The sequence below is a fragment of the Pseudorasbora parva genome, chromosome 3 (assembly GCF_024679245.1).
Source record: "Pseudorasbora parva isolate DD20220531a chromosome 3, ASM2467924v1, whole genome shotgun sequence".
NCBI lineage: Eukaryota > Metazoa > Chordata > Actinopteri > Cypriniformes > Gobionidae > Pseudorasbora > Pseudorasbora parva.
Window position 1 is genome coordinate 11,185,769 of NC_090174.1, and position 19,642 is coordinate 11,205,410.

Sequence of the window (19,642 nt, forward strand, 5' to 3'; positions counted from 1 at the left end):
ATGTAAAACTTAACTGCCATTAGTTATGCTTGGTCATTCTATAATGATGAATGAATGCTTGACTTTTTAGGGTACAATTACATGGAGAATGAATGTACAAAAAAAAACATTTTTAGATTTGATATTGACAAATGTTTTTCAAGCTTAATTAAATGGCTGGTCAAAATTTCAGGTAGTATCACGTGTGTCTTTTGTAAAATTCTGACCATATCTGACAGTTTTCCATTGCATTCTGTGCAATGTTACAGGGATTGTTCACCAAAAAAAAAAAAAAAGAAATTCTGTCATCATTTATCATTTACCTTCAAGTTGTTCCAAACCTGTATGAATTTCTTCCTTCTGCTGAACACAAAAGAAGACATTTTGAAGAATGTGTGTATGTTGTTGGTCCCCATTAACTTCCATATATGGAGAAAAAAATACTATGGAAGTCAATGGGGAAGATCAAACTGTTTGATTACTGACATTCTTCAAAGTGTATTTTGTGTTTAGCAGAAGAAACACATTTATACAGCTAGGTTTGAAACAACTTTGAGGGGCACTAAATGAAGATTTATATTTTGGGGTGAACTAATCTGAAGACAATCCCAGATGCAATACAATGAGTTGAATAAAATAAATAAATACAATAAAAGAAAAAAATAGAACAAAAGAAAAAAAATTAATAAAATGCAATTACAAAAAAAAAAAAAAAAGAATAAATTAAATGAATAAAAAAGTTAAAATACAATAAAATAAAAATAATGGAATTAAAATAAAATAGAAGTAAAACAAAAGAATACAATTTAAAAATAAAATACAATAAACTTAAGTTGTATGTTACAAACTGCTCTGACATCACTGAGGATGTAAAAGCAGCTTTATTAGGGCAATCCAGAATCATAACCCACAAAACAGGCCATGGTCAAAACCACAGGCCAAACAATCCAGATAATACGTCAAGAAATAAGAAAATCCAAGAAAGACAAGCAGAAGATCAAAACCATGACACATAAATGAATGCACTGGAACACATACAAGACTTCAATGCATGAGTGAAGACACAGGGCTTTAACCAGAATAATGAGAAACAGTTGAAAATAATCAGGCATGATGATTCTGGGTAATGGGAAAAGATGGGAGGAGTGCCCTCTGGTGGCTATCACATAGGCACTCCGGCTGGCAGGCGTGACATGATAGTTAGTAATTTTAGTAAATGAATACATTTATGACATCATATTCATTGAGAAACTTAATGAAATGGCTGTATCTTTCAAAATGCATGTCACACTACAAAACTGTTTAAACAATATATAAAAAGTGATTAACAATCATGAAAAACTTAGAGACCAGTTACAGCACATGCAACATACATTTATAACTCGTTTAATCGTGATTCATAATAAGTAAGACCTTGGGGTAATTGCTTTGTAAGCATATAATACAAACAAGATATAAGTTGACAAAACTTACATCAAAATGTTTAAGTTAAGAAATGTTTTAAGTTTCAGAAAAGTTCAAGTAAGCAGATATTTAAATTGCTAAAAGCTATACAATTATCATGTCATGAGACTTGGCTAGCTTTAATTCAGTAAATGACTTAAAATGTGTCAGTTTTGAGATAAATGTTTTTTAAACTCTTAGAAGTTAAGAAGATTGAACTAATTTGTTTAAATTAGGTTTACCCTACTCAAACCACAGATATGTTGAGTGTTAGGGTTTACAGTAAAGATAAAATAATGTGCAATGTGTGTTTAATCTGCATTTGTTACACTTAACATATAAACCATTTAGAGAGTTGTTTTTGTAATAAAAATGTTAATAATATGAATATATAAAAGATATCTTATACCACTTTACAGAACGTTTTTTTATTATTTTATAACTAACAAAGAACAATACAAGCATTTCTACTAATGCTTTTACTAATCAAAAGTTGTGTTTGTTAACATTAGTGAATAAACTGTGACCTAACATGAATTTAGTTTTAATTACTAACATTTACAAAAGTTAATAATTGCTTTCAAATATATTGCTAATGTTAGTTAATGCAGTAAACTGTTAACTATTGAGACCAAAATTCCAGGTTTGGTGTTGATGAAAAGATATTTAAAGTCTATTTGAACTCTAAAACAAGAAAGGTTAGGAAACACTGCACTAGCAAAAACTACAGTATGACTGTCACATTACCACATATTTGCTTGGTTACTAAACAGCGCCATCTAGTGAATTTGCATGTTGTAGTCAGTGTAAAGAGTGTATTTCTGTTCAATCTTGATCACATTATACAATACTGAGGCCAAAAGATAATAGCGAAAAAAAAGAAAAAAAATTTCCAAAACAACCATTCTGGTCACCAGACATCTTTGTAACATGGCCTACATGATGATGTGAGAGTCATAGAGTGATGGGTTCATTTGAAGTTCACTTCCTCTATTTTGCCTTGTGACATACTGGAAGAGGAAATACAGCATAGTAATTTCCCTCAGAATGCAATGCAATGATGGTGTTTATGGGGGCTCACGACTTCTGTGTCTGTATTCCAGACTTGGGCAGAGTGTCCGATGTGAAATAATTTTTCCATTCGGACTCGTAAGATGGGTTGTCGTAGGGGTGCGCTCGCCTCAGGCTGTGGATGTCATAGCGGGGGATACGGATTGAGTTCATGCCTCTCGAGGGAGATGTCCCTTGGGAGATGTCTTTCTTCCTGCCACAGCTGGATATGGACAAGATTTAGTTGCATGTTAGGAAAATGAATTGGGATGGCATTAGATGACATTACATGCAATCATATATGTTACCCTGGACCACAAAACCGTCATAAGAGTTGATTTTTTTTATTGAGATGTAGGCCTATTCATCTGAATAAATAAGCTTTCATTGATGTATGGTTTGTTAGGATAGGATAATATTTGGCCGAGATACAACTATTTGAAATGAAGTTGTCCAAATGAAGTTCTTATAGCGGTTTTTGATGATTATATTTAGGTTAGGAAATGCACAAAATATTTTTATGGAACATGATCTTTACTTAATATCCTAATAGTGTTTTGGCATAAAACAAAAAATGTATAATTTTTGACCATACAATGTATTGCTTGCCGTGGGACTTATGCTTGGTTTTGTGGTCCAGAGTCACATATGGTAATGCATTTTAGACTGCTACGCAATATCATGAAGGAAATTTATATTAGCTATATTGTCTGAAACAAAAATCACAGTTAATATGAAATGCCCCCCAAAGTTTTTGGACACTTAATATATCAATTTAAAGTGAGATTTAAGTGTCTATGTTTTGGGACCACTGTATTTGTGAGGAAGACATGATATACTCACTAGGCCACGCATAACATGATGAAGAAAATGAGTAAAAGCAGAGCCACAGCCGCACATAGGATGGAAATAATGACAACCATGGCACCAGATCTCGCACTTAGACCATCGTCAATGGTTTGAAGGTTTTGTGCTGTATGAACAGGTAATTAAGATATGAATTACTCCAATATTACTTAGCAGAATTGTAATTCAAATTATTTGATGTTATGAATTCTTACATTTCGCAAGAGGAATGCAGGCAGACCAGCTCGACGAATTAACAATAATCCGGCTCACATCGATTTGAAGATACTTGAAACTGTGCAAAAAAAGGGAAAAACAGTTGCAATACATTAACATCAAACTTAAATCCAGTGTTTTTTTTAAACTGCTGTCAAGTTTTGTTCTTTCACTCAAAAAAATAAATAAATACCCTCATCTCACAGAAATTAAGACAGAAGTGGTTGAAAGTGAACAAAAGAGACATTAAAACACCAGGTATAAACGTGTATGTCTCCCTCGTCTAGACGTCTACTTGTGATCCAATCGCCAAAAAAAAGAGAAAAAAAAACAAAGACAAAAACAACACCTTAAAGGGATAGTTCACCCAAAAATGAAAATGTGATGTTTATCTTGTTAACCCCAGTGCATCCAAGGTTTAGGTGACTTTGTTTCTTCAGTAGAACATAAATGAAGATTTTTAACTTCAACCATTGCAGTCTGCCAGCCATAATGCATGTGAATGGGTAACAACTCTCTCTATATATACATATATAACCATATACAGGTCCTTCTAAAAAAAATTAGCATATTGTGAAAAAGTTCATTATTTTCCATAATGTAATGATAAAAATTAAACTTTCATATATTTTAGATTCATTGCACTCCAACTGAAATATTTCAGGTCTTTTATTGTTTTAATGCAGCACTAGGTAACTTTTCAACCTTCATAATATATTTTTTAAGACTCTTGTGATGATAAATCGACTAACAATAGGTTGAATGACACGTCTGCCATAGCCTGATGGGGTCTGTATCGTTTTTAATCGTACTTTAAAACTTCAGGTTTCGGGTAGTAACCCGAGAACAAAAAGAACTACAAAACTCGACTGCTTTACGGCATATACGTCACTTCCCCCAACACACACACTTCCTTACATTCGGACGTGCGAGCCCAACTTTGTTCGTCGGATAATATAGTTATGTCCGAAGCAGCAGAGACAAATAATAAAGAAAAGGTTTTGTTGGAGGAAAGCAATAAGAGGAAACGAAAAAGTGATGGGATTAAAGGCAGGACGAGGATCAACATTGGACCAGCGTTTGCTCGTCGGCGTGAGCTGAAGGAGGCGTGCCTGACCGATGCTGTCATGCTTGTTACGGTGAGCTACCACTCAAACATTGAACTGAAGTATCATATAGATTCTGTAAAACGGTAACCAATAGACTACTACAATGACGCTGGCTTGTAAACGTGAGCATCGTGATTATTTGGCGTTTGAAAAAAATAAAACCCATGAAATTATATTCATATGACATGCTGAAACATATGCCACTGACTGTAACGTTACCTGGGATGAAGACATTTCACACGCGCCGCCAGAAGAACTCTGAACTCCTCTTGCAGTGTTCAGGGGAACTGTTAGTGCTGCACCGACCCGCGGCGCCACTTTTATGAAGTTATTTGGCCCGCACCGCACCACTGTATATATTTTTACAACCCGCCGCGCACCCGCGGCCATTAAATAGACATACGGGGTCTGCGGGTTATGAGACGACCCACGCATCACTAGTTCAGGGCTATCAGGATTGTCATGTCAACAAAAGCACGCGAGATGGCATCCCCTGTTGTAGGATGACTGATCTTACGACAGTAGCTGAGGACATCATTTTTTCCAAACTGTAGGGGGACCCCGAGAGCAAAAGTAGCCAAGTGCGGCTTTAATACTGATGATTTTGGCAGACAGCTCATGAAAACCCAAAATTCCTCAAAAAATAGCATATTTAATCCGACCAATAAAAGAAAAGTATTTTTAATACAAAAAAAGTCAACCTTCAAATAATTATGTTCAGTTATGCACTCAATACTTGGTCAGGAATCCTTTTGCAGAAATGACTGCTTCAATGCGGCGTGGCATGGAGGCGATCAGCCTGTGGCACTGCTGAGGTGTTATGGAGGCCCAGGATGCTTCGAATGCGGCCTTAAGCTCATCCAGAGTGTTGGGTCTTGTGTCTCTCAACTTTCTCTTCACAATATCCCACAGATTCTCTATGGGGTTCAGGTCAGGAGAGTTGGCGGGCCAATTGAGCACAGTAATACCATGGTCAGTAAACCATTTACCAGTGGTTTTGGCACTGTGAGCAGGTGCCAGGTCATGCTGAAATACGAAATCTTCATCTCCATAAAGCTTTTCAGCAGATGGAAGCATGAAGTGCTCCAAAATCTCCTGATAGCTAGCTGCATTGACCCTGCCCTTGATAAAACACAGTGGACCAACACCAGCAGCTGACATGGCACCCTAGACCATCACTGACTGTGGGTACTTGACACTGGACTTCAGGCATTTTGGCATTTCCTTCTCCCCAGTCTTCCTCCAGACTATGGCACCTTGATTTCTGAATGACATGAAAAATTTGCTTTCATCTGAAAGTACTTTGGACCAATGAGGAACAGTCCAGTGCTGCTTCTCTGTAGCCCAAAAGTGTCTTGACCTGGGGAATGCAGCACCTGTAGCCCATTTCCTGCACACACCTGTGCACGGTGGCTCTTGATGTTTCTACTCCAGACTCAGTCCACTGCTTCTGCAGGTCCCCCAAGGTCTGGAATCGGTCCTTCGCCACAATCTTTCTCAGGGTCCAGTCACCTCTTCTCGTTGTGCAGCGTTTTTTGCCACACTTTTTCCTTCCCACAGACTTCCCACTGAGGTGCCTTGATACAGCACTCTGGGAACAGCCTATTCGTTCAGAAATTTCTTTCTGTGTCTTACCCTCTTGCTTGAGGGTGTCAATGATGGCCTTTTGGACAGGGTCGGGTCGGCAGTCTTACCCATGATTGCGGTTTTGAGTAATGAACCAGGCTGAGAGTTTTTAAAAGCCTCAGGAATCTTTTGCAGGTGTTTAGAGTTAATTAGGTGATTCAGATGATTAGGTTAATAGCTCGTTTAGAGAAACTTTTCATTATATGCTAACTTTTTGAGAATTTTGGGTTTTCATGAGATGTATGCCACAATCATCAGTATTAAAACAATAAAAGACCTGAAATATTTCAGTTGGAGTGCAATGAATCTAAAATATATGAACGTTAAATTTTTATCATTACATTATGGAAAATAATGAACTTTATTACAATATGCTAATTTTTTTAGAAGGACCTGTACATTCTTACATGCATACATACATACATACATACATATATTCATTCCTCATCTACATAATATATATCTATGATTGTGCCAGTTTTGACCTTACCAGACAGAAGTAATGACGGATGGGAACACTAGATGAGATTCATCTGCATATGAGGTAGAAAAATACATAAATACTGTTCGGGTTTGTGTCTTAAGAGCTGTGTCGTCACGAGCAGCAGGGTTTTTGTGCATGTTGTCTAAGCATGTCTTTTTTTTTACTCTCATAGAGTTGTTACCCATTCACATGCATTATGACTGGCAGACTGCAACGGTTGAAGTTAAAAATCTTCATTTGTGTTCTACTGAAGACACCTACATCTTGGATGACCTGGGGTTAACAAGATAAACATCACATTTTCATTTTTGGGTGAACTATCCCTTTAATACCCGCTGTAAACAGGGCCTTATGGGTCCTGCACACTGTGCGATTTTTCAAAATCCTTTGCGAATGTCCCTTGTCAGACTGTACGAACATGATCCCCGATGTAAGCCATGTCACACTGTAAGATCTCAGTTGTCATTAATGTCAGACTTTGGTCATAGTTTGTCTTGAAAAACCGAGATATTTGACTGTTGTCGTAGGAGAAGTCACACTGCAGGATTCTGTGCCAAATCTTCTGACACTGCCAGAATTTCGTCTGAGGTAAAATTTGATCACAGCGCTCATTAATCGGCTGCCGGTGAACATGTTAAACTAACGACCAAAGACGTCAGATTTTAGCCTAGGATCTGAGGAATCTTTTAGGATTTGCTAAATTTGTCTCAGACGGCCAAATTGTGGGCAAAATCGCAGTGTGCACCCGGCTTTAGTTGATCCTGATCAGCATTCATTTTCACATTTGTAAACACAACGGCTTTCTTCTTTCATGCAGGGGTTTGGCGTCACAACGATTTTGTTTCCAGACGGATCATTAAAGGCAGCGACAAGTGTTTCCCAAAAATCTTGTAGAGTTCAATAAATCAGATTAGGACTTTAAAGCTCATTATCAATTTTGTCTGCCTTATGCATTAGATGTTCAGCCAACGGTCCATGCGGGAGACTATGGTGACAGCTGAGACTGAGACTATGAAGTTGGTCATGCAGAGTGTGTGAGCTGAGATTCATGATTTGATACACAACTGACACTGCTGAATTTAGCCTACATTTTGCTAATGTGGTCGCACTTTGAAAATGCGTTTTCACTTGCGGTTGATCACAACCATGGATCAATTCACTGATTCACAACCATTTGAATCTTTATTCGAGGACTGAACAAACAAGGAAGAGAAGACCATGCTGATTAAAGTCATAGTTTTTGTTATTTTTGGACCAAAATGTATTTTCGATGCTTCAAGAGATTCTAACTAACCCACTGATGTTACATATGGACTACTTTGATGATGTTTTTATTCACTTTCTGGACATGGACAGTATAGTGTGCATACACTTAGATACGCTCTCGGATTAAATATAAAATATCTTAAACTGTGTTCCGAAGATGAATGGAGGTCTTACGGGTGTGGAACGACATTAGGGTGAGTCATTGATGATATCAATTTCATTTTGGGGTGAACTAAACCTTTAATTGTTCACCCTAAGACCTTTAATATGTGCTAAAAAAGTAAATAAAATAAAAATTCATGAGGACTTTAAATCCTGGAAAAGAATTAGCATTTTAGAGTCAACATGAATTGCATTTAGAATGAGCACAAATTTCCTATGTGTTTTTAGAAAGGCGGATTTGAATCTGTAAAAATAAGTTCTTAGGTTCACATTGCAGTTGTTTTACCTTATAGGAGATCCATCAGGTAATATTCCATTACAGTTGGTGCCACTACATTTCCCATCAGTTCCGACTTTGAAGTAGACATCATTGGAGGCCTGATTACAGGGAAAGTTTGCTAGAGGTCCAACTCTGGTCACAAAGAAGTTCCACGATGGTGGGTCAAAGGCTTTTGGGTAGGGTGACAGGTTGAGGATGTAGGGAGCTGACGGTGTCGGTGCGTTGGTAACTTCATTATCAAAGACGGTGTTTGCTGAAGGTTAAAGAGGTTAGATCATTTAACAGATGGGAGCATTTGCATTAGATCTTCAGTGACCTGCAACATTTTAGAACACTCAAACCACAAACATAAGGGCTCAACAATATGAATGGCCGGTGGTGTTCTCACTATATATACTGACCAGGCAAAACATTATGACAGGTGAAATGAATAACACTAATTATCTCTTCATCACGGCACATGTTAGTTGGTGGGATATATTAGGCAGCAAGTAAACATTTTGTCCTCAAAGTTGATGTGTTAGAATCAGGAAAAAAATGGGCAAGCGTAAGGATTTGAGCGAGTTTGATAAGGGCCAAATTGTGACAGCTAACCGACTGGGTCAGAGCATCTCCAAAACTGCAGCTCTTGTGGGGTGTTCCCGGTCTGCAGTTTCAGAATTTATCAAAAGTAATGCAAGGAAGGAACAGTGGTGAACCGTCGATAGGGTCTAATTTTGTGTTGGTTCCCCTTTTAGTGCCAATACAGCCCTGACCCGTCAAGACATGGACACCACAAGACCTTGAAGGTGTGCTGTGGTATCTGGCACAAAGATGTTAGCAGCAGATCCTTTAAGTCCAGGATCGGACTAGTTTGGTCAGCACATCCCACAGATGCTCGATTGCGCTGGGCGCATTATCCTGCTGAAAGAGGTCACAGCCACCATAGAATACTGTTTCCATGAAAGGGTGTACATGGTCTGCAAGAAAGCTTAGGTAGGTGGTATGTGTTAAAGTGAAGTAACATCCACATGGATAGCGGGACCCAAGGTTTCCCACCAGAACATTGCTCAAAGCATCACACTGCCTTCTTCCCATAGTGCTTCCTGATGCCATGTGTTTCCCATGTAAGCAACATACACGCACCCGGCCATCCACGTGATCATCAGATCATCTGATGCGCACATGCTCACTGTTGGTGCTTTCGACAGTGGACAGGGGTCAGTTGATTTTTTTTGCTAAAATGCTCAATTTACTTGTTGCCTAATATATCCCATCCACTAACAGGTGCTGTGATAAAGAGATAATCAGTGTTATTTACATCGTCTGTCATGTTATGGCTGATCTGTATGTGTGTGTGTGTGTGTGTGTGTGTGTGTGTGTGTGTGTGTGTGTGTGTGTGTGTGTGTGTGTATTACTGAACCCTGACCTTAATATCGAAATATATTTTACCTGAGCACAGCGCAGCTACCAGCCATAGCTCATCGCCATCTTTTGTCTGATCAGAAATACAATACGGCTGCTTCAGTATTACCGTATTGCTGGTAATTTTGCCTATGAAATTATTAGTTGTGAGCTGGGGCTGAAGTGAACCTGTAGACAAAAAAAGACAGTATAAAGAGAAATGACCCCATTGTGCCAACTTTATCACTGTAATGAATGTCCACTAGAGGCAAGGTTTTTGAACCCAAGTGCAGTTTTATTTTTAGTGATGTTACGTTCTGTGCCAACTTCTGCCAAGGCTTTGGAGCGTGTGTCTAGAAATCCCGGAAGCTTGAAGTGCGTATCAAGGATCGTATCGTTTAGACCAGGGGTGTCCAAAGTTGGTCCTGGGGGGCCACTGTCCTGCAGAGTTTAGCTCCAGCTTGCCTCAACACACCTGATGGAAGTTTCTAGTATGCCTAATAAGACCTAATTAGCTGGTACAGATGTGTTTAATTGGGGTTGAAGCTAAACTCTGCAGGACAGTGGCCCTCCAGGAGCAGGATTGGACACTAGACTAGTGGTTCAAACCTGTCCTGGGGTGCGTCTCAATCAGCTCCCTAGTTCAGTTGTCAGGGCACTGATCAGGGAGTCAGCCCATTGACTTATGTCCTGATCAGTGCCCTGACTAGTGAACTAGGGAGGTGATTGAGATGCAGGGCTGGAGGTCCACCAGGCCTGCTCTCCCTAATCTAACACACCTGATTCAACTCATGAGCTCATTAGTAGAGACTGCAAGATCTGAAATGGGTGTTTCAGATATAGGGAGACATATAAAATGTGCAGGCCTGGTGGTCCTCCAGGACAGATTTGTGAACCACTGGTTTAGACCAATGAGGTCATTGATGATGTCCAAAGCCTCGATCCTGACTGTTTCAGAAAGTGGTTCAGGTCTTGCCCTCTGTCCAGTTCCCTGCTAATTTCCAGTTTTATAGTAATAATAATAATAGATATTGCCCCTCCTGCCTCTGTCCAAATAATTGATTTACATATGTTTATGTTATATAATCATACCACCAGAAAATAGCATACACATTATATTCATATAAATAGATTAGTCAATGTGGAAATGTATTTATATTTTCTTCACCGTTATATCTAAGCATTAACTGATGCAAAATTGGTGTTGTAGCCTTAAGAAAACACTAATTTTACATGGTCAAAAACAGCTCTGCACTGTAAAGAAAATTGGTTGGTTTTTGTTGGTTTAACTTAAAGTAAGTAACTTGGTTGCCTTAAAATTGTGAGTTTATTGAAATTAAAACTTTAAGTTGATACAGTGAAGAAAATTTGTTTAAAGGGGGGGGGGGGGGTGAAATGCTGTTTCATGCATACTGAGCTTTTTACACCTTTAAAGACTTGGATTCCCATCCTAAACATAGACAAAGTTTCAAAAACTAATGTTGGACGTTTGATGGAGTATTTCTGTGTTAAAAATACTACTTCCGGTTTCTCGCAAGTTTCGGCGAGTTTTTTTCGAGTATGGGTCTACTTGACGTTAATAGATCAGAAGGTCCTTGTATGGGCCGTATGGGCTCTTCTCCCGGTAGGGTGTACGCGCACGTGACTAGAGGGAGAGAGAGAAAATGCACGCCGTAAACAGTCTCTCAGGTGCAGATCCAGTCGTCCGTGAACACTTATGACGCGCCGCGCTCCACTTTATTCCTATGGGTGACGTCGAGCGACTTCAACGCTTCAGCACAGCATTCCGGGAAGGCAGCGCTGCATTTGAACCGATTTGAACGCAGAAATGACGGGAAGCTTCAAGGCATCGCTTCAGTCGCGTCGCAAAGTGGATTTCCACGGTCACTGCTGTCAGGACTTCACCAAATCATACCAAAGAAGTGTGTTTTTGACGGAGCGGTCCCAGCGATAAAGGTTCGGTCCTGCTTTGGAAGCAGCCGGTGAGTAAAACTGCTTCAAATGTCTCTGCTTTTGGCTACCGTCGCATGAGTAAACATCAGTAAACGACACGATCGCGTGCTTCGTCATTCAAATGCGCTAACGGTTACTCCATTGTTGTTCTGTATAACACTAGTCTGATTCTGACGTGCAAAACCGTTTGACTTGCTACCTCTAAGGTCTAGTCACATACAATAGTCCATAAACCGAATCATGTCCTCATAAACTGCACACAAAGGCCCCTAAATACAGTACATACCACAGAGACGGACATCCTGATGTTGCCGTTTCTCCTGTTCAATTTATTTCAGCCTCAGATTTGATTGTGGATCATTATCTGTATTAGCTGAGATAGCGATGGGTTTCTCCACGCTTGAGGACATCACCGCTTTTCGGAGATATGAAGGATGCAATACTACTCTATAGGTACTCAAGATTGACATGAGATTGACTGAAACTGAGTGTTTCACCCCCCCTTTAATAAATAGAAACTCAAAATATTATTGTATCTGAACCACATAACATTTTTGATAAATCATGAACATAGCACTATTTGGCATGTTTCACTGCGTCATCAGAAATAAAACACACAATTACCCAATATGCTTACAAAATCGTTTAATAATATTTTAATAAAGGTTGTCGAATCTCAAGTAATGTTCATTGTATTAACTCAAAATTTTAATTTCAGTGAACTCAAAATTTTAAGGCAACCAGGTAACTTTTTTTCTAAATAATTTTTTACAGTGTGTTTCCACCAAGCCATTTCAGTGTATACGGCTTTAAATAATAAATGACCTGTCCCTCTGTTCTATTGGCCGGCAGAAGGAGTCATTGCCCGTGAAAACAGTAGACGAAAGAATGTGGGGGGCAGGGTCAGCTTTCACTTTCAAAGGGGCAGAAGCCCCTTACAACAACTAAAATCTTAGTACCAATTTCCCCAAGCTTTTTTTTTTTGTTGTTGACTCAACTTTTGTTTTTAGTTGTGTTAACTTGACATTATTTGTTTTCTAGAGATAAGCAACTATTCTGTAGCAAATACTTTGTAGTTGAGCCAATTCAAGAAATGTTGTCCATTGGAAACAGAAGTTCTTAAGAATTAACAGGTTTAGATGTTGATTTTTAAATTGAAAATCATTTGGCCATCACCATTTTGGTGATGAGTGTTTCCATTGGTTGGGCAGTTAGATTGTGTGAGTTTGTGGCCTTTGTAACAGTGTTCAGCAAACAAGCATAATTAAGCAAAAAAACAAGAAACCCAAATGATCAAGTTTTCAGCCTCATAAACTCTAATAAATCATGAATATATTTTTTCTGACCAATATTTTACCAGCAAAACGTTGTTGCAGGCTTGCAGCAGAACAGACCTTCTGAACTTTAAATGCATTACAGGGGGAAATATGTTTTGCCACAGACATCAAGACTCAGCATGTGAATCTCAACAATGGTGGCATGCTTCGTGCTGCAATGCATGCTGGGAGTCAACAACATAGATTCTGACTCCCAGCATGTATTGTGGCATGAAACATGTCACCATTGTTGAGATTCACATGCTGATTCTTGATGTGTGTGTGTGTGTGTGTCTAAAAAAAGTTCCCACAATGTATTTAAAAATCAGAATTCGGAATGATTGATCTGCTGCATAAATATATTGTTGGTAAATACAATATACTATTCATAAATAATCACTTTGATAATGAATAAAGTAGTAATCTACTCTCCTTAATAATGCTGTTATCTAGAATAGATCACCTGATTACTAGCCTAGAAATCTAGACGCACCCTAGCGGCAGCAAATTTTATTTGCCCGCAAGTGTGGTCTAGCAACGCTCAATCCCTATCTGAGCTGTATTCCTCAGAATCTGGACGGCCCAATCACATCGTGTAGGTAGGCTATAGAGTCGGCGGGCGGGCCATAATGACGACGGCCGAGTTGCGTTTGCGTGCTTCTAGTAACACAGTCTTCTAGTAAACACAGAAACTGGCGAACGGCGGCGGTCTTTCGAATCAGCTCTGCTTGCGCCTCCGGAAGACTTGGAGTTAAGCTTTTCTCTGAGAAAAGAACAAAGAACGGCACTGAAGTCATTCTTAAAAAGGGAAGATGTGTTCGGAGTTTAGCCGACCGGATACGGCGAATGTTTAATCAGTCAGCGAGCTCCCCTTCACCGTCGTTGCTCCGGTTGGTGTAGCGCTATCCTATCGCGTGCAGAGGGAGTTTTGAAAGACAACCGTTTATCCCGCCCCTCGGACTGAGCCCTGTCTATGGTGAGTTTCCAGACCAAACATCTTGATGTGGGTCTGGCTTGTCAGGCTACCTGATTACCGCATTCTTTGCAACAAATTATGTTTTGTTAAACACTGTTACAAAAACCACAAACTCATACGCTACACTGCGTATAGTGTTTTTACTCAACTTTTTTTATAAGTTATACAAGATGCAACTATTTTTTTTTTAGTCAGTTTAACATAATTTAAGTGGAAATAACTTAAAAATCCAAGTCAATTGTACTTAAAAATTTCAGGCTATAACTTTTTTTTTTTAGACTGTAGAAGTCAAACTGCCCAACTAAAGGAAACGCTTTTAACGATAGCATTTTTCTATCACCAAAATGGTGACCAAACATTTTTAATAAACATCTGAACCTGTTCATTCTTAATAAGAACTTCTGTTTCCAATAGACACAACATGTTGCATTGTCTCAACTACAAACAATATGTTACAGAATAGTTGCATCTCTCCAGAAAACAAATAATGTCAAGTTGGCTCAACTAAACTTTTTGTTTGTCACAGTGTGTCACAGACGACTTATTTTCAGTTTGTGTAACTGTTATTCACAAAAGTAGAGTAAACAAGAAAAAGCTATAGGGGAAAATAGTACTTTTTTTTTTTGTACTAAGTCTGCTGAACCAACGAAACAAAATCTGTTTTCTCAACTTATTTTTAAAATTTGTTTTTACAGTGCAGGATCACATGACAAAATCAGGAAACATGACGGTGACCATGACAATAAGAAGCAAGACAGTGAATATGGCAAACTAAGAACATGAACATGAAACAACCAAAACACACTGTGACAATCACTATTCTAGTCTGTCACAGAATAATTGCGTGATCAGCCCTGATTTATTTGCACCTGTCATAGGGAAAATAGATTGCGTAACACCTGCTGTGTTTACAGTGGTACAGGTGTATTGATTGAAAAACTAGGCAAAGAACAGAACATACAGGCTCAGTCTTGCCTTCTATAGTAGCCTATGTTTCATGACAATGAGTTAACGTGACATTTTGACAGCTTGATTAGCTGGTTCAGGTGTGTTTTAATTGGGGGCCCAATTTTTTCTAGTTGTAAAGTATGTTTGCAAGCTGCTTAATTAATACAATTATTGTATGCAGGGTTGAGTAGTGACACTGTAAAAAAACAAAAAACAGGTGATAATTAAAAACAGTGTGTATATTTTCTTAAGAAAATTGTGGTTCAGCTCATTTTTTTAAGGAAATGTAAGTCATTTTGATGCTTGAATTGAGCAACCGATTAAGATGATAACATTTTATTTTAAGAGAATTAGCTCAGTTGTGCAGTTTTATTTAGAGACACCATTGTTAGTTCCCAGCATACTTTGCATATGGCTGGAAATGGATATTAATATTAAAATTAACAGTTTAATGTGTTTTTGATTGAATGGAAACATCTGTTAATGTATAATGTTCATTTATGTTTGACATGTGAAAGAATTTCTGTTATGTTGAAGTTTTGACCATTACCATTGTGCAGAAGAGTAGAGCTTATGGTTAGGTTGTGATGTGAATAACTGCACGTATTATTATTATGAAGAATGTTGCTTTGTTCAATGAGCAATTACTTTGCTAATGCTAGTGCAATAACAAGTGTGTTTCTACTTGTGCCAGCATCAAACAGACTATTCATTCAATAACAACTCAAAGTCAAATATAAACAGGTCATATCCATTTACTCTAATTTGTTTTTTCAAGTCACCTTAAATTGAAAAAGCACATTCCACTAATAAGATTTATTTCATCATAAAAACTACTAAAATGTCATTGAAATTTGACGTTAATGTGACGTCAAATGTGACGTTAATGAAATTTGTTTAATAAATAGAAACTCAAAATATTATTGTATCTGAACCACATAAAAAATGTGATAAATCATAATAGCACTATTTGGCATGTTTCACTGCGTCATCAGAAATAAAACACACACAATTACCCAATATGCTTATAAAATCTTTTAATAATATTTTAATAAAGGTTGTCGAATCTCAAAAAATGTTCATTGTATTAACTCAAAATTTTAATTTCAATGAACTCAAAATTAAGGCAACCAGGTAACTTTTTTTCTAAATCATTTTTTACAGTGTGAGGAAAAATCGGTAATTCAATTAGTTACTAATCATATTAAAAAGAAATTGCTATGCATTGATAAAGTCACCCAAACCACATTTATAATGGGTAACTTATAACTTTATCCGTCTGTTGTGTGACTGTGGAATTTATTTGAATTGTCATTAATTTAATTCCACTTCCTGTTATTCAAATTCAACTTCCTGTGGGGCGGAGTCAATTCAATTCAAATTCCAATTCATGAATCCAATTCGTTACACCCCTAGCGTAACCTATGTAAGGGGGTGCCACAAAATGTAGAACATTTTCAAAGGGCGCCAGACTGAAAAAAGGTTGGGAAACACTGGATTAGTGAATTAAGTTATCTAGGCTATTTGACATGGCAGCACTTAAACGCGAGCAGGAACAGAAAATAGATGATTGCTTAAACAGCTTTTCCAATATTAATCTCGGTGCAATTACCCCGAATAATGATATAACCGGGTTTATTGAAGAAAGTGCAGGTTGAGGGTACATGAGGGTAAATAAATGATGACAGAATTTTCATTTTTGGGTGAACTATCCGTCTCTTTATTTTTTTTTTACTCCAGTATTGTACTTAATGTTACATAGTAGCCCAGTGAAATAATGTAAGATAGAGATTTTCTACTGAAATGTAATATATGAATTAATTTATATATTAATGACTTTTTCCATGGATATTTAATTTTATTAATAAAGTTATACAAATAATTTAAATTAACTGACTTGGTAATTGTTGCTACAATCAAGCTCTTGTACCCCCAATTCGTTTGAATGTTTTTGTGCTTTTTGGACATACGCATCATAATAAATAAGCCTGTTTTACAAACCTTTAAGAATTTTCCCATAAATGTGTCATATATCACTGAAAATGGGAGAATCTCAGCTTTAATGTGGTATATGGCTCATATTCAGGATAATTATGCATCAAATGTGTTGCAGTTTTAAAAATAAGCTTGTGTTTACATTGGAATTTCTCAAAAACATGATTTTCTGAGCCCGAAATTCAGCAAATCTTTAACATAGCCATACTCAGTTAATATTAGAGATATCAAGGTTATATTTTAACAGAATGTTCTTTACATTATGTAGAATGATTTTATGTTGAAAACAGTGAATCACAAAAAAAATGACTTTAGGAGGGTTTTCTCAGACAGGGTCACATTTGATCAAATGTTTTTATTTACATTTTTAATTCAGAAGTGAACCCCAAAAGCAAATGTTATGTTCTCAAAAGTTAAATACATGTACAAATATTCAAAAACGTTTTATGAACTGATATTGTATATCAAGAACCCTTGATATACAATATAGAAATATATTTCTATATTTGTTCTGCATTATAAATATGTTCAAATCTAATCGTGTGTATGTTTACATTTTTGTTTTTGTTTTTTTTAAACTGCAAAAACTTCTTGAATTCAACCAATTGTGTGTGTGTGTGTGTTTTACACACTCTTAAGACCACTCAGAAAAACACATTTAATTAAAGAATCAGTTAAGTGCACTTGTAATGCAATGTTACAACCAGATGTGTCCACACCTCAGATAAGGGTCCAATTCTAAGTTTAACTGTAACTTTTGCCTCAAAAAACTCTTAATTACTGCTTATTAATAGTTAAGTAAGGTAGTTGTTAAGTTTAGGTATTTGAGTATAGGATTAAGGGATGTATGATCATGCAGAATATGACATTAATATGTGATTTATAAGTGCTAATAAATAGCCAATATCCTAGTAATATGCATCCTAAAAAGCAACTTAATAGTAAGAATTAGACCCTAAAGTGTTAACCCCCGATCTCTATAGTAACAACTATATAAAAAGACTAAACAAATATAAAATACACTTAGCCTACCTCGTCCGGTCCACGTCCACATAGACAGCAATGACATCAAACGGATTACTGCATTTGTGTTCATCTTGTAACAAGGACGCAGATATTTTTTAATGAATAAAATCCGCAGTAGAATCACACCTGCCTGGGTGTCTGCAATATAATAGTAAGTCTGGCAGGTACTAAATCAACACGTTTAAAAAGAAGCTGAAAGGAGGGGAGTTTAGGGTGTGTGGATCCTAGGGAGAACCTGGGAGGTGCTCCGGGCACAAAAACATGCTCTGAAATTCCAAAGTCTGACTATTGTTACTTTGTAAGCTCTGAAAAATGCTTGAATCATATTTAAAAGATTTCTGCTCTAAAGGGATAGGAAAATGAAGATTTTTTAACTCCAACCGTTGCTTGTATTATGCATGTCAATGGGGTCCAATGAGCAACGGTTGGAGGTAAAAATCTTCATTTGTGTTCTACTGAAGAAACAAACACACCTACATGTTGGATGGCCCGGCGGGAAAGCTAAACATCACATTAATATATATATACATACACTGCTACAATTAAAGTCTCAAGGTACCCAAAATTGTGAAGCAGCATATGACCAACATAAATGGAAAATATAGCAAAATCAGATGAAAGGCTGTTTGAATGACTAACGTAAAAGTTAGCAAACACCATACCCACAAAGCAGTCGCATGACGTCAGTTGACACAATGTGCAAAAGCAGGGGTGTGGAGATTATTCAAACAATAAATTAATAATACAAGCAGTTCTCAATTCTTGAGGGAAGAACATTAATAACTTAAGCAATACATATTATTTTACACATTTTCCCCATATTGGTTTTCTGTGACAAACTAAACGGCATATTCTGCAACCCCAGCAACTGTAATCAAAGAAACAAAATAGTGTTTGTCTGAGGTCGAACCAGCTTAACTAGACCTGCTCAGACATGAGGCATTCGAACTTGTTATAGGCATTTTGAGGCATGCGTCATTGAGACTCTCTCTATAACATTGTCTTTCTTAAGAAAGGGCTGTGAATACGTGTAACTCAGAACATATATTATTAGCAAAGACTGGACTGGTGAGTAGAACTCATGACATAGTAATGTCAATATCCAAAATCTCATTGTGGTGAATCAGATTATGAACTAGGGTTATTAACAGTATTTACCGAGCGGTTTATGCAGGGTGGAGAAAATAATATAGCGCTCCTTTTTACAAATACAGTGCATTAAAGGAATGTGGTACACATGACAACAGGGTCCATTAGTGACTAATGAACCATTACACTGCGGATCCTTTCAGTTTACATTTTTTTCTAATCCTGAGATTATTCCGCATTTTTATGAAACATTGAAAATTAGAGATCATTTGTCAAAATCCTCAAATGAACTATTGTTTTAAAATTTTAAATGGGCCTGCGTGCACAAATTATTTAGTATAATTATGGTTCTCCATAAATGAGGTCAGAGAAACAGTGTGTATAATTACAGAATTAGCAGCATTTTATTTTCAGGTTTATATTTAAAACAATAATAATAAATGTAGATGTGGTCTCAAACTACCTTTAACCCATCCCATTTTTTTGTTCAGAAAA

General features: G+C 37.2%; 1 protein-coding gene across 1 annotated transcript; it reads right to left on the reverse strand.

The window, feature by feature from the left end:
* Positions 1-687: 687 nt before the first annotated feature.
* On the reverse strand, positions 688-18,418 carry upk3b (uroplakin 3b). Its single transcript, XM_067439940.1, has 6 exons — positions 18,056-18,418; positions 9,893-10,033; positions 8,468-8,714; positions 3,534-3,613; positions 3,316-3,445; positions 688-2,695 (listed from the first exon to the last, which is right to left on the reverse strand). The coding sequence occupies exons 1-6, from the start codon at positions 18,126-18,128 to the stop codon at positions 2,500-2,502; spliced, it is 867 nt and encodes a 288-aa protein (XP_067296041.1). The 5' UTR covers positions 18,129-18,418; the 3' UTR covers positions 688-2,499.
* Positions 18,419-19,642: the final 1,224 nt, after the last annotated feature.